Raw genomic sequence first — 16,190 nt, forward strand, 5'->3', positions numbered from 1 at the left:
CCCTCTCCCTCCCTCTCCCTCTCTCTCTCTCTCTCTCTCTCTCTCTCTCTCTCTCTTTCTCTCTGCCAAACAATGTATGTGCTTACCAGAAAGAGACAGAGAGTGGAAGAGGAATCAAACACCCTGCAGTGAGTGTGTTCATGCCATGGCCTCTTCTCCATTTCTTCATCCTATCAGAGTTTGGGGCATGCACCTACATACACCCTCTGTTTTTCAAGCCACCAAGCCTGATACTCAAACCATGCCACCAGTCATGTGGGATTTGGCTCCTTTGTCTCCCTTAACCACTAGGCCCCAGACTGCCCGTATTGTGGCCTTTGCATGCTGCTGTGACACGATAGCCCATGTTTGAGATCGCTTCTGAGGCGATCTTGATCCTCTAGTGGAGTTTGGCAGGAATCTTCTTGTGACTTAAGTTGTCCTGTGATAAAGCTCCTCATTCACTATCTTTTCTCCTTTCCTGTCCTGTCCTCCCTTTTGGATATAGTCCCAATTTGTTGCAATTTTTAAATTATGCTCCTTCCCTCATTTCAATTTGACATTTTCAGAAATCTGGTGATGTCAGAGCAGAGTATTATGCTTGTGCTACATTTCAGCCATCTCCACCCACTTGTCAGCTGCCGATGTTTAACACGAACTCACCGTGCGCAACTACTGGGCTGAGTTCCCAATATCTGTCATCTCGCTTAGTCCTTTGATGGTACTGTGTGCTATCGTCATCCTCCCTAGACCTCTCTTTATTATCTCCATTTATTGATGGAGAAGCTGGGGCTGAGAGAACTGTGTTTACTGACTCAAGGTCACAGGTAGTAGAGACAGAGAGAGGATTTGAATCCAGGTTGTATCTCAAAGTACAAGATCTTAACCACTACCCTCTATTTTGTCTTCTCTTAGTATCTTTCTTTTGGGTGGTCCTTATTTATAGTAGACTAGAAAGCTGTTTAACACCATCTTTTGCCACTGCCTTGAAGTATATTTTTTAAACTAGACAATCCATTTTTAGAGTTTTAATTACTTGATGTCAGTCATTTTTAAAGGTTTCTTTATTTGATGGGGCCAGCAGGTGGTGTGGTGGTTCAGGGCATTGGACTCCCACATGACTGACCACAGTTCAAGTTCCAGACCTGGCAGCTTGCTTTCTAAGTTTCTCTTTTTCTCCCTCTCTTTCTCCCTCTCTGGTCAAATTAAAATAAATAAATAAATAAATACATAAATAAATAAATACAGTTAAAATAATTCTTTAAAAAAAAGTTTATTGATTCTTTTGTTCCATGAGAGAGAGAGAGGGAGAGGGAGAGAGAAAAGACAGGTACCCTTAGCAGATTCCTCAGGCTGTGATCCACCTCCAAGTCTCCATGGGCCTGGATCACACACACAAGTACATGCCTAGCATGCTCAAAAGGTTCTGGGACTTGAATCCACTACCTTTCCCATGTGGGTCCAGTTTTGTTAGCTTACATCACTACCTGGCTCCAATCTTAGCTAGCTTTATTGCTTTTGGTTTCATATAAATAGAAAACCAATTTTTTTTTTTTCTTAGAGGTTTTTGCTATAGGGCGCTTGTGCTTGCCAGAAAGACAGAGAGAGGCGGAGATAAAAAGCGAGAAATCACCCCCTGGGGGCATAGCCATGCCACAATCCCTTCTCCTCCATTCTCCTCTCAGGATCTTGGGCATGCACGCACACGCGCCTGACGTGAGTTTAAGCCATTGGGTCCGGGACTCAAACCACAGTCAGCTACATGGGAGTTCAGTGATATAGCCATTATGCTAACTGCTGGTCCCAGAAAACCAATTTTCTGATACTTTCCATAATTTAGTTTCTCTGTCCACAGGGGGAAAAAATAGTAAAAGAAAAAAAACAGCCTAAAACAAATAACTAGTTTATAGGAAAATTCAAATGTTAGATATTTTTAAACATATGATAACATTGTTTATTTGTAAGTGATCTTTGTATTTAGTATTCTCTTACTGATACCACATGACCACTTCAAGAAAGATCACTACATTAGCGAGACTCTCGTAAGTGATACAAAACCCGCGTCCTTATTACCTACGCTGCCTGGAGCTGCCCCTCCTATTGGGAAGGATGTGAGCTGTATCCTCTGTGGTCTCAGCTGCAGCAGCCGTGTGTGGTAGACAGCTCTGACGGATGGTTCTACACTGAACTATTCCTTATGGATGACAGTTTAGAGACAATAATGAATTTACCAAGTAATTTAAAAATTTCGAAACCATGTAGTGAAACTTTCCTCTCCTCTGGTGTGTATTAACTTTCTATTGCTGTGTAACAAATTGCCACCTATTAGGTGGCTTAAAGCAAATCCCGTTTGTTAGCTGATCAGAAGTTCAGGTGATCTCAACTGGGTTTCTGCTTAGGGTCTCTCAGGGCCAAAGTCAAGGTGCTGGACAGAATGGACTCCTTATCTGGAGATTCTGGAGAAGAGTTCCCCTGTCAGCACACTCATGTTTGGGCAGCATCCGGTTCCTTAGAGTTGCAAGAATGAAATACCTGTTTCTTTGCATGCTGGCTGCCAGCCAAGGGTTGCTCTCAACTTCTGGAGGCTACATGTCTCGTTGCTTGGCCCCCTCCATCATTGAACCAGCCTCGAATCCTTTTTATGCTTTTAATTTTTCTGACTCCCTTGTGCCACCAGCCTGAGAAAACCCTGCTTCAAGGGACTTGATTGTGTTTGGGGAAGGCCCATTGGATAATTTCCATATTTTAAGATCAGTTGGCTTGGGATTTAATTATATGTGCACACTCTTTTCCTAACTTACCTAGATTAATATTTAATTTAAAAACCAAGAGGCGGGAATCTTGGTTGGGGTGAGTAGGGGGTGAGAGGATTTTTAAAAAAATTCTGCCTATCACATGGAATATGTCATTTTTGTTTTATTTTTCACTTTTAGATTTTTAAAGCAAATGTTTTTCTATGTCTAGAAATCCACCTCTAAGGGAGTTTAACTATTTATCTGGTCACAATTGCTCCACCTAGTTCTGTCTTTCAGCATTTCTTAGGATCTGTTGAAATCTCTTTGGTCCTAGATTTGCTTTTATGTGGCTATTCAGCTTACAATTAAAGTGACTCTACAATTTTCACTTTGTGTTTATTGGAGGTCTCAACTTGAATAGTTTATTCAGTATAGTGTAGAAAAGTCTCAATATATGAACTTGAGTTTTTTTAGATCAGAGTTCAACCTAAATATCTATAGGCTTTCGATATGGGGAAAAATATCTGTCGAAATGCATTGCAAATATTCCTTTACATTTTGAGACCCCCTTCATAGTTGCTTCATGACTACATGATCTACTGAACAAATACTTAACTTTTTTTATCGGCTTCCCGTTCCAGTGAATTTGTGTCCTGGCTATTGGAAATTGGAGAGATTCATAGGCCTGAGGAAGGTGTTCACTTGGGACAAGCATTATTAGAAAATGGAATCATCCACCATGGTAAGGATTTTATTGATTACTTATTTGTTTACAAATCACATGTGCCTTAATTCCATTGGTCAGTTTAGTTTATAAATCTCAATATTATAGGATGCTAATTTTTTTTTAATATTGCTAATATCTAATATGTATATCACAGAGTTTTAGGAAGTATGCATTTACTGTGGTGTATTTGCTAACCTTAAAATGAACAACAATGATACAGGCAAGAGTTAGAAATATCAGTAAGTGTTATGGGATTATGTTGGAAGAAATGGTTAGTTCCCTTAGTACTTGGGAGTGCTTCATGGAGGAAGTGGTACTGGTGCTAGGCTTTGTAGAGTGGATAGAACTCTGGGCGGAAAAGCAGAGGCCATCCCACCTTCTGGTAACAGTAGCACACAGGCACAGTGGTGGGCAAGATCATGGCGGTCTCTTTGAGAACTAACCTGGGGTCCCATGTGGCAAGATTATATACAGGACCTCTGTAAGTTTGTGAAAAAATGGGATTAAAGTACAAGTTTATTTTGGTGCAACAGAATTTTGAAATCCTTGCATCAATTTTTGGGGTCCCATGTGGCAAGACTATAGACAGGACCTCCGTAAGTTTGTGAAAAAAATGGGATTAAAGTACAAGTTTATTTTGGTGCAACAGAATTTTGAAATCCTTGCATCAATTTTTCATAATATGCATTTTCAGTGAACTTTTTGAAACTGTTGGTACGTTCCATGGATGTATATGCTGGTGAGGGAGCAGAGCGAGGCAAGAAAGACAAGATAAGCAAACACCTGATCTGAATTTTTGGGCTGTGGTACATGGGCTTATTGTGAGGGAGGTGGGAACTAAGGCATACTTTTAAAAAGAGGTATGATCAGTACTTGGTTCCAGAGCTGTCAGAGCTGTAGTGTGGAGCTTGTGCTGGAGAGGTGAAGACTTCTGAACACCACCATTGGGAGGATTCTGATGAAGCCAACCTGTACATTTGATAGTTATTATATTTGAATATGGGAGATGAAGTGAGATCAGCGTATTCTGAGCTTTCTTCTCTAGATGGCTAAGAGAGTTAATTTAGCAGGAGGAAGAAGGAGCTAATTAGAGAGAGAAGGTGAAGGATTTGTTATGGATTGACTCTGAGACACCCAGGGGAGTATGTCCAGAAAGAGAGTGAAAATTCGAGTGTAAAGTTCAGGATAGAAACAGGATAAGAATAGGCCCAGCAGATGGTGTGGAGACTAATCACTGGACTCCCACTTGGGCAACTGTGGTTCAAGTCTCAGGCCAAGTGGTTTGAGAATCACACCAGATGTGCACGTGCGTGTGCATTCATACCCAAAATATTGAGAGAAGAATGGAGGAGAAGGGATTGTGACATGGCCATCCCCGCCTGGGGTTAATTTTCCACTTTCTTTCTCTGTCTCTCTCCAGCAAGTGGAGATGCCCTATGGCAAAAAACCTTAAATAAATAAAAAAAAAAAGTGAGAAAGAGAGAGATATTAGGGAATCATTTCAAGATCCCTGAGGACACTGGCAACTAATAAAAGACAGCAAAAAAGCATTGACAATGGTATTAGGATAAAAGTTTGAAGAATCTCTATTGTAAAATAAATAAAGTTAAATAAAAAAATTAGTTAAAAGTGTGGGTGAGGAAAGAAGATAGGGAAATTAATAAAGGTAAAAATTTGGCTATGGAATTTTGGTGTTCATATCCTTCTAAAATAGAGCAGCATGCAAACAAACCAAATTCTCCTTTTTCTTCAGGCATTGCTATGTGACGGTATCACCATCTAGCTAGCTAAGAATCACCTTTAATTCCTTTCTCTCTCATAGATTTTCTACCCAAATTCCCTCATTAGACCAGTCTTCTACCTTCCAGGATACCCACTTTTTTCTAAGTAACCATCATCTTTAACATTGCTTCCTATTGTATTCATTACCCCTATAGCAAACTCTCCAGGTGATAGCTAAAGAGTCCTTCCAAAACAAGTATATGTCCAAAGCATTCCTGTTTGCAATCATCTAATGACTTTGCACAAAAGTTGAAGACAATTTTTGACCTTTTATCATGGCCTACATAACTTACCTTTCAAGTCCTACCCCTAACTTCCTCTTGGGGCCTGGTATCATATGTAACTTGTCACACTGTGAACACCCTGGCCTTCTGTCTCTTCCTTTAATACTCCAAATGACTTCTTATTTGAGATCTTTTTTGTTTGTTTGTTTTTGCTGTTCTTATAAAATAATTATTTAATTCCCAATATATGTCAAGGAACTTTCTAACTATAGGAGACACAATAGTAAATTAAATGTCACCCCCCATACTCATAACTCCATACTCATATGAGCCTCTAAATTTCAGACACCTCTCTAGTCCCATCATTCAAGTAAGTTACTTTTTTTAATTTTGAAAAATTTCTTCATGTACTGTCATTCTCTGGAATTATCATATCATTTTACTTTATTTATTATCTCTCTCTCTCTTTGCCCCCTACCCTAGCCTCTGGTCAAAATATAAGTGCCATCACAACAGGAACCTTATTTATTATTATATAGAGAACCACCTGGAGTTTCAGCATATGCAGATATTGAGTAAATATTTGTGGAATAAATGAATAAATTAATAATTGTATTTTGAGTGAACAGTGATACTTACGATTGCATATGATTCTGTGCTTGATTAATTAGCATCATTAACGCATGTAAAATGTCATGGATACTAAAAAGCATCTAGTCAGCTGAAAAGCATAATCTAAAAGCATGAGTGAAAATGAACAGATGTTAAACTCTATGACTTTCCTCTTTTCTGCTCCTCTATCTGTCTTTAATTCTAAGCTTACACATTTATTTGGTAACAATAGTGGAATGTATTTGTTTTATTCTCTCTGAAGTCCACTGAAGCAGAAGGAGGTGGTATGTATAAAGACCTTGCAAACCATCAGTCTTCAGAAGTGGTGATTCCTTTTCTATTCAGACTATATATAGGTGGTCCCAACTTAACTATGATTTAATAATTTTTTAACTTTACAGTGGTACAAAGTGATGCATTTTAAGTAGAAATCATACTTAAAATTTTAATATTTTGCTGTTTATCATAAAATAGGCTTAGTGTAGGATGAGTTGATCAGCTCTAGGCTGATATTAAGTGTTGGGAGCAGATTTACAGTAGTCTAGGCAAGGCTATGACATTTCAGTTCACCAGCAGGTGTACTGAATGCATTTTGACTTAAAGATATTTTCCACTTACAGTGGGTTGATGGGGATGTAGCTCCATTGTTTACTGAGGGACATCTGTACTTCCAGGACTGTATTACCAATAGAACAAACAAGTTAAGATCTGTTTATGGACAGTTTGTGTTTATCCTTTTCCTTCACTGGCTATTTTCTCCATTCTCTTTGTAAAATAACCTTAAAGGTATGTAAAATGAATGAACAATCTTTATTTCTACTACAGTGTAGTAGTCATAATTCTATCTTTTTAGTGGATCTATTTAGAAATCAAATTGCTATACTATATCCTTTTAGAAAGACAGAAATCCACTAGAATGGGAGAATTAATTTTTTGGAAGACATTATTGTTTTCCACTGATTTAGCACTAGTTGATGTAACAAGTGAACCTTATCAAGGTCAGCCCATGACATGGTGGTTAAATCTGTTGGATCTCATATGACTGACTTTGCAGTTTGAGTTTTGAATGCAGTGGCTTGAAAAAAGTACCAGGTACATGTGCCTGTATGCCCAAAATTCTGAGAGGAGAGAGAAATGGAAGAGAAGGGACTGCAGCATGACCACCCATGGGGAGTGCTTTCCCACTTTCCTTCTTTCTTTCTCTCTCCAGTGAATGCCCATGCCCTCTGGCAAAATTATAAAAAAGAAACAAACAAAAACTTGTCAATACAGCAGCTTACGTTATAGAAGTTCATTTTTTACTCATGTGAAGACCTTTCAGTTGTGGAAGGGGTTATAATGGAAGCTTGGCAGTTCTCAATGTGTGGCCTCCAAAAGTCACTGGAGTTTTTGTTTATTTGTTTGTTTAATGATCCCATACACGTCCCGTGTGTGTTACTTTTGGGTATGTGTTCTTAGCCACAATGCAATTACATGGCCACCTTTGACTACAAGGAGAACCAAGAAATAGTGTACAAACATGCTCACAGAAAATAGCAACACAGATTTGCTAAACAACTACCCAATTTCTTTTTTAAAAAATGAATTATTTTTTTATTTTATTTTATTTGTTATTATTACTTTTTAATTTGACCAGAGAGAGAGAAAGGGGAAGTGAGAGAGCTCGCCATCAGGTCCAAGACTTGAACTGCAGTTGGCCATGTGGGAGTCTGGTGCCTTAACCACCATGTCACCTGCTGACTCTGAAATAGCAAGTTTCTGCCGCTGAGTCTTAGGTCTCAGGTTAGGTTAGTGTAAGATCTATAGAATTTTGTTAATGATAGGGTAATCATCATTTACAGGTCTATAACATTTTACAGTGATAACATAGAATAGCCAAAACATCATTTTTGACATTTCTATTTTCAATTTTTTTTTGTGACTTCTCTTGTTAATGAGAGTAACTTCAGTTAGAAATAAAAGAAAAAAATCTTAAAGCTATCAACAATTGATGCTACTTATTTAACTTGTGTAAAAATTATGGATATACAACTTTCTATGTTTCTGTGGCCCTACTATATTCTTGAAAGACCTACACGGGATTTGTGTACCATATTTTCTTTTTGGGCTATGGAGATGTTGTAATAGATAAAAGCATATTATAGTAATTTTCAGTGCCAGAGATAGGAATGGTTAGGATTTAAGAGGAAGGTATCCTTTAGAAGTTCTGTAGGATTATTTTTGTGATGCCTTTCCATTTGTCTGATTGTTTTCACAGAGGATATAAGAATTGTATGAGGAATTATATTTTATTTGCCTAGTGAATTGGGCTCTGCAAATTGAAAACATAATTATTATGGGTGCAATTTTATTTACTTTACAACAACAAATCTGTGTTATTATTGTGCCTGAAGACATGAGTAGCTAGTTAAGCACATTCAAGTCAATTGTAAATTAATGCAAAGTAGGGTTGGAATAATATTTATTAAATATCTTTATGGTCATAGTGTTTTAGAGTCTATTCTGTTCTTCAGTTTATGAGGACTAGAAGATTCAAAAGGTTCCATAGAGTTCCACAGGGAGAACTAGTCTTGCATATTCTGTGAATGTATTTCTCATAATATTTTTTATTTCTCCTTATAAAAAAAGAAAACAAAAATACTTTTTTTGTTGTGGTTGTCATTTTTTTTTTTAAAGTTTTTGTCATAGGGTATGTGCACTTGCTGGAGAGAGACAAAGATAGTGAGAGGAGAAATGGCCATGCCAAAATTGCTTCTCTTTCATTCTTCTCCTGAGATTTTTGGTACACATGTACACATGCACAGAGTGATTTTCAAGCTGCCAGGTGTGGGACTTGAATCATGGTTGGCCATGTGGGAGTCCAGCATCTTAACCACCATTCCACCTGCTGGTTCCAGTTTTCTTTATATAAAGGTTAAACAGAAGGGGGAGATCTTAATCCTAATTAATATATCTCCCTGATCTCATACTTTCTCTACTATGTTTTTTAAAAAACTTATTCATTTTTTTTTTCCATAAGAGAGGGAGAGGGACAGAGTAACAGGCACCCCCAACAGAGTCTCTATACTGTGATCTACCTGAGTTTCAGCCAACGTGGATCAAGGGTATGTGTGTACCCAGGATACTCAGGGAGGCCCTGAGATACTAACCAGATTCCTTACCATGTGGGTTCAGTTATGCTATCATTGTGCTGTCCTTGGCCTTACAATGATAAAGTTTTGAAATGGGAATATTAAATGCATTTGGAATTTGAGAAATGGAAGACAGATTAGCAGATACTAGGGATTGTGCTGTTGAAAGAGATTAGTATTTTGATTATTATGGCGAATATATGAACCTACACAGGTGATAAAATTATATATATATATATATAACTTTTTATATATATATATACACATATATATATACATATATACACACATACATACACCAACATATGTGAGCACAAGTAAATGGGAAAATCAAATAAGATCAGTAGATTGTATCAATGTCAATATCCCAGTTGCTATATTAATCCAAGCAACCAAAAATAATGGAAGAATATCCATTAAAAATGAGGACAGCTGGGGCTGACAGGTGGCATGGTGGTTGAGGCGGCTGGACTCCCACATGGCTGACCACGGTTGGAGTCCTGGGCCTCCAGCTTGCTTTCTCACTTTCCTTCTCTCTCGATCTCTCTCTGGTCAACTTCAAAAAATAAAATAAAAATAATGATAATGAATAATTTTTTAAAAAAGAATTAACACAAAATTAAGGCTGACAGGTGGTATAGTAGTTAAGGGCACTGGACTCCCACATGACCAGTCGCAGTTCAAGTCTGGACCTGGAGGTTTGCTTTCTCATTTTTTCTCTCTCATCTCTCTCTCTTGCTCGCTCTGTCCCTCTCTGATCAAATTAAAATAAATAAGTAAAGTTAAATAAAATAATTCTTAAAAAGTTCAGGACAACATTCAAGAAATCCTAGACACCATCAAATGGCCAAATATCTGCATAATACGTATTTCAATGGTGAAGAGACAGGTAAAGACATAGAAAATCTCTTTCTTGATATATTAGTTGAAAACTTTCCAAATTTAGAGACGTATGCACATCTAGGCAATACAAAGAACATCAAATAGAATCAACATGAAAAGATCATCTGCAAGGCATACTGCAGCCAAATTGGTAAAAATCAAAGACAAAGGCAATATTCTAAAAATGGCAAGAAATGCCCAAGTTACTTACAAAGGTTACCCCATTAAACTAACAATGGACCTCTCAACTGAAACAATGCAAGCAAGGAAAGAATTGCAAGACATTTTTAACACTCAGAAAGGAAAACACTTTCAGCCAAGAGTAGTAATGCCAGCAAGATTATCTTTCAAATGGGAAGGATAAATAAAATCATTCCCAGATAAACGAAAGCTGAAAAACTTCACCAAAACTAGACCAGCTTTTCAGAAACTACTTAAGGGATTCCTATACCAAGAAAACTAAAGGGAGATAAATAGAAGTAAGAGAACATGAAACAATTAGGTGAAAAAAAGTAACAAAATGGCAGGGATAAGTCCACAGATAATCAGTAATAATATTGAATGTCAGTGGATTAAATTCTTCAACTAAAAGACTAAAAATACAGATTCAACTGTTTTACACATAAGCAGGTTTAAGTATAAACCATCAATTATTAGATAGATATATTGTATTTATATAAATTATATTTATATTATATTTATATTAATTTATAATTTATATTGTAAACATTATTCACTATATAAAACTAGATAACAAAGAAAAAGTCCAAAATGTTATAAGTAGCTGAGTCTTTCTTTGGAATGAATTTAAAGACTAAAATAATAAATGTTATAAAGCCTATAAATCACCAAATCACTCACATTACTGTCTTAACTTTTAAACATCTCTTTCCAATTTTTTTTTGTTTTTGCTTTTGTGAGGACTTTTTTCTTTATGAGCACAGTACAGTACTGTGTTCTTACAAGAACTCACAGTGAATGAGTAAAAGTGTTCTTTTTCTGTCTCTTCCTAGTTGGATATTGTTATGTATAATTTTACCTATCTGGACCAATGATTGATAACACATCTTTTCGTATTATACACTCTTATCTCCCAGAATCCTCCATATGGAAATTACAAATTCTTCTTCATTGGCTATATTAAGATTATCTTTGTTTTCCAAAATCCATCCTTGTTAATTTGAAACTTATTGTTGTCCGATTGTTAATTATTTTGTTTTTCTTTAGAACTGTATTTCACAGTAAAGAATATCTTTGACAATTTAATATATCCTTCCAAAAATAACCAGTAGAGCAAACTTCAAATGTGCACAACATGATGTAATATTATATGTCGAAGGTGGAGAATGTGCTTATATATCCTTGATTTTTTTTATTACACAATGTGTACATACTTAAAAAAATCATACTGTGCTTACAAATATGTATAATAATTATATATAAATCAGAAATTACAATAAACATTTTTTAAAAATTTATTTTGGGATCAGCAGTTGGCGTAATGGCTGTCACTGGACTACCATATAGTCAATGGCAGTTCCAGTCCCAGACCTGGCGGCTTAAACTCAGGCCAGGAGCGTGCGCATGTGTGCCCAAGATCCCGAGAGGAGAATGGAGGGGAAGGGATTACAGCATGGCCATCTCCACTGGGGAGTGATTTCTCTCTTTCTGTCTCTGTCTTTCTGGTGAGCACACACACCTAATAGCAAAAGCCTCTCCCCGCCCCTCAAAAAACAAAGAATTAAAACATTTATTTTGAGATTTCAAATGCAAGAACTTTTCAAATATTTATATGAGAATTACAAACTTATTAAACAGTGATATTTATAACCTAACTTTTTTTTCTGATAAATATAGCACTTGCTGTTTTCCATGAATATTCTTTACTTTATTACAGCTTGATTTTAGTGGCTTTTTTTTTTTTTTTTTTTTTTATTTTCTCACTTTTGTGTTCATTACAGCTTGATTTTAGTGGCTTGTGCTGTTAATGTTATCAGCATTTGCTCAGTTGTAATGTCATATTTGGCCTACGGGATTTGTGTCAGGAGAAAACAGATCTTTTTTTTTTTTTTCTTTTTCTTTTTTGCTTCTGAAACTAACACACACAGATTCTCCCAAATGGAGAGTAAGAGAACATACTACGCAATTTTACATTAATGGAGTAATTCTATTAGAACAAAGAGAGATGAGATCAATGTGTTAATTTCATTAGTATATGGTTCCAGCTACATTTTAATGAAAATAGAATGCCTAAAATTAAGTAGAATAAACCATGTTTTAAAGAAAGCAAGCAAAAAGAAAAGGTGGCTATTTTTTTTTTTTAATTGCAAATATTGTCAAGTGCTTAATCAGAGGCAAAGCCTTGCTAGAACAAGCCTTCTTGGGTTGAGGCAGCATATGCTTTCTCTGTGATGTGCTGATAGTATTCATCTTGTCTGGCTGTCCCATTTACAGTAGAAATGCTTATGTGAGAATTCAGAGACCTCTTTCATTATATCCATGGTGTGCTGAAGTTGGCCCATAAAAGCTCCTCAGAGATGTTATTTAGAAGCATTTTACAAGCTGGTTGGCTGTTAAATGCAATTAAAAATTAAATGACATAAACATGGAAGTACATAAATTGTATTATAAACAAAGATAAAGCATTCTTTGAACTTACTCACCTTCTAATTATTTTATTATTGTTACCTATGCTTTTGAGTTTATTTATATCCATTGTTTCTCCATGGTGAAAATGCTGTGTACAGAGTGCCACTGCGTGTTTAACTCCGTGTGCAGTGACTTACTGTTGGTAGCTTGAAATTCGCCAGAATATGAGTATTTATTTACACCACAGGAATTGGCAGATGACACAAGTCAGAGCTCCTTCTTCGGTACTACCCCTCCCACCTAGAGAGCCAGTTACTAAACATTTACCATACATCCCTGGTTCTCTAGTTGTTTAAAAGGTTGGACTACACTTTCTCACCTGAAGTCTCATTAGTTAATAATCCTAATTACTGTGCTAGAGGAGTTATGGGAGTAGATTTGAATACAGACCCATTTGCTGCTTTTCCAAGGAAGGCAACAAGTAAGAGTTGAAGATTCATCCAAGTTTACTTATCAAAATAACAAGAGTTTGTCTTACAACTAAGCACTCCATCTTGGCCAGAAGAAATGATTGTTTGTTTTGTTGTAGTATGAGACATTTGGTCATAATATCTCCTTGAACTTTGGAATACTAAGACAGTAGTTTATTTCAATGAATATTAACATGCCATAGGGGTTTTAATTATTTTTTATTTTTCTGTCATACCTTTTTTTAATGACTTGGTCTGGGGAAAGGATGCCACTGTTAACCTTTTTTTTTTTTTTTTTTTTTTTGGTCAACCATTTTATGACCATAAGCCACATACAAGGTTGGATAGGCCAGGATAAAAGAGCTGAAACTTCAAAGTGCATGTGTGTGTACACATATTAACAATTCTTTCAACTTTCTTCTGAATTCTCCAAATGTAGTAATGAGGATTAATTCTGACAGCTTTTGCTCCCCTTTCAACAATTCTAGCTAAAACAAAAGGTCAGTCTATTATCTGATCACGAAAATATAGACCATTGCTGCAAATTATCTGTACTGCAGATGTTGCATTCCCTTTATGAAAATATTTATATATAAACACTTTGAACTTTAATATGAGGCTTTCACTTTGTAGAACAGTTATTTTTTATAGATTATATATAAAACAATAGCCTAGAAAAGAGAAACCTGGTAAGAAGATACAATAGTAGTCCTTATTCCCTGTAGTTCTATGAGGTATAATCGATAAATAGAAATCATATATATTTACGATGTGATGTTTTGTTATATGTGTAAATTGTGACATGTTCACTACAATCAAGCTAATTCATGTATCACCTCATATAGTTATCTTGTGTGTGTGTGTGTGTGTGTGTGTGTGGTAAGAACATTTAACATCTACTCTCAACAATTTTCAAGTATTCAAGACATTATACCATATTTTCATTAACCTTTCATGTGCTGATGGGCACAGGCTGATTCCATGTCTTGGCTACTATGGATAGTGTAATAGACACAGGAGTGCAGATACTTCTTTGACATACTGATTTCATTTCTTTTGTATACTTTCCCAGCAGTGGGATTGCTGGTTCATATGTTCTATTTTTAATCTTTTGAGGAATTTTCAGCTGTAATGTTTTCTAAAATGACTGTACCAACTTAAATTTCAACCAGTACTGTTCCAGTGTTCCCTTTTGTCCATATCCTCCTCAACACTTAATCTTTTTTCCTTTTGGTAATCACTATTTCTAAGAAGTGTGAGATTATATCTAATCATGATTTTGATTTGCAATATCCCAATGATTAAAGAAGTTGAGCACTTTTTCATATGCCTGTTGGCCATATGAATGTCTTCTTCTGAGAAGTATTTGTTTAAAGTCTTTGCCCATTTTAAAATAGTCTTACTTGTATTTTTGATGCTGAACTGAGTGTATTTCTTATAGGTTTTGAATATTAGCCTCCTGTGAGAAAAATGGCTTACAAATATTTTCCCCATTCCATACATTGACTTTTTATTTGATTGTTCCATTTGTCATGCAGAAACATTTTAGTTTGATGGAATTCCTTTAGTTTATTTTTGCTTTTGTTGCTTGTGGTATTGGGGGTCATAAAAAAAAAAAATCACTGCCCAGACCAATGTCCAGAGCTTTTTCCCTCCACTTCTAGTTTTACAATTTACGTCTTAAGTCTTTAGTCCATTTTGGGTTGGTTTTTGTATATCATGTGAGATAAGGGTCCAATATTTTTGTGTGTGAAAACTTAGTGTCCCTAATATCACTTATTATAGAGATTGTATTTTCCCATTGTGAGCTTTTAGCGCCTTAATTGAAGATCAATTGATCATGATGCATGGGTTTACTTCTTTCTGATTTGAGTGCCTTTTATTTCTTTTTATTGCCTAATTGTTCTGGTTAGGACTTTCAGAAGTATGTTGAATAGAAATAACAAGAAATAGGCATCCTTGTCTTTTTCTCAATCTTGGAAGAAAAGCTTTTAGTTTTACTCCTTTGAGAATTATGTTAGCTGTTATTTTGTCACATATGGTCTTTAGTGGTCTCTAATTTATTAAGGTAAATTTATTCTGTCCTATAGCTTTTGAAAGCTTTTATCTTGAAAGGTTTTTTTTTTTTCATTTTTTGGGATCTATTGAGATCTTATATGATTTTTATCCTTTATTCTATCAATGTATATTTATTGATTTGCATATCTTGCCATCCTTGTGTCTCAGGGATAAATGCCACTTGATCATGGTATACGATTCTCTTAAAGTGCTGTTGAATTTGATTTGATAGTATTTTGTTGAGGATTTTTGCATCTGTGTTCATCAGAAATATTGGCCTGTAATTTTTTTTTCCTAGTGTCCTTATCTAGTTTCATAAAATGAGTTTGGAAGTGTTCCCTTCTCTTCAATTTTTTGGAAAAGATTGAGTAGTATTGTCATGAATTCTTCTTTACAAGTTTGGTAGAATTCACCACTGAAGTCATCAGGTCCTGGGAATAGGAGTTTTTATGAAAAGCTATCCTGAGGGTTGGTAATGAAGAATGGTCAGTTTTATTTCCATTGAGGAAAAAAAAAAACTATTTGACACTTAAGCACATTTCTCAATATAAAAACTATTAGTGTTTTGGAGTCAGTTACATATTGAAATTATTTGACCTACTCTGGAGGTCTGAACACAGAATAAATGATCAAGATTGGTGTATGTGTGGTCTTGGCCTGATCACAGGGTGATAAAACAAATAAATGCTAAAATTCACTCATAGGTCTGAGAATCAAATAACTCACTAATTTGAGTATCTGCTCTTTACCAGGAACTTTTTGCTTATCTTTCTGGCATTGTGAAGAAATAGAAACAAATATATATACTGGATTTATATAAATATAAACACACACATACGCTATATACATACATATGCACATGAACATATTTAAATACATATATTATGCTAGCTGAATTTTGCTAAACTCAGCTAAGTTGTGAAATCTTTTTTTTTTTTAATTTGCTGTAGGGCACATACACTTCCGAGAGAGAGAGAGAGAGAGAGAGAGAGAGAGGAGGG

General features: G+C 35.7%; 1 protein-coding gene across 2 annotated transcripts in view; it reads left to right on the plus strand.

The window, feature by feature from the left end:
- PREX2 (phosphatidylinositol-3,4,5-trisphosphate dependent Rac exchange factor 2) overlaps window positions 1-16,190 on the plus strand; it is a gene marked incomplete in the record, with an annotated part of 373,689 nt that overhangs the window by 151,005 nt on the left and 206,494 nt on the right. For both annotated transcript variants that reach the window (XM_027772626.1, XM_027772627.1), the window contains 1 exon segment: window positions 3,356-3,456. In XM_027772626.1, coding sequence (XP_027628427.1) covers window positions 3,356-3,456 — 101 coding nt within the window.

The sequence above is a fragment of the Tupaia chinensis genome, unplaced genomic scaffold (assembly GCF_000334495.1).
Source record: "Tupaia chinensis unplaced genomic scaffold, TupChi_1.0 Scaffold000288_2, whole genome shotgun sequence".
NCBI classification, from domain to species: domain Eukaryota; kingdom Metazoa; phylum Chordata; class Mammalia; order Scandentia; family Tupaiidae; genus Tupaia; species Tupaia belangeri.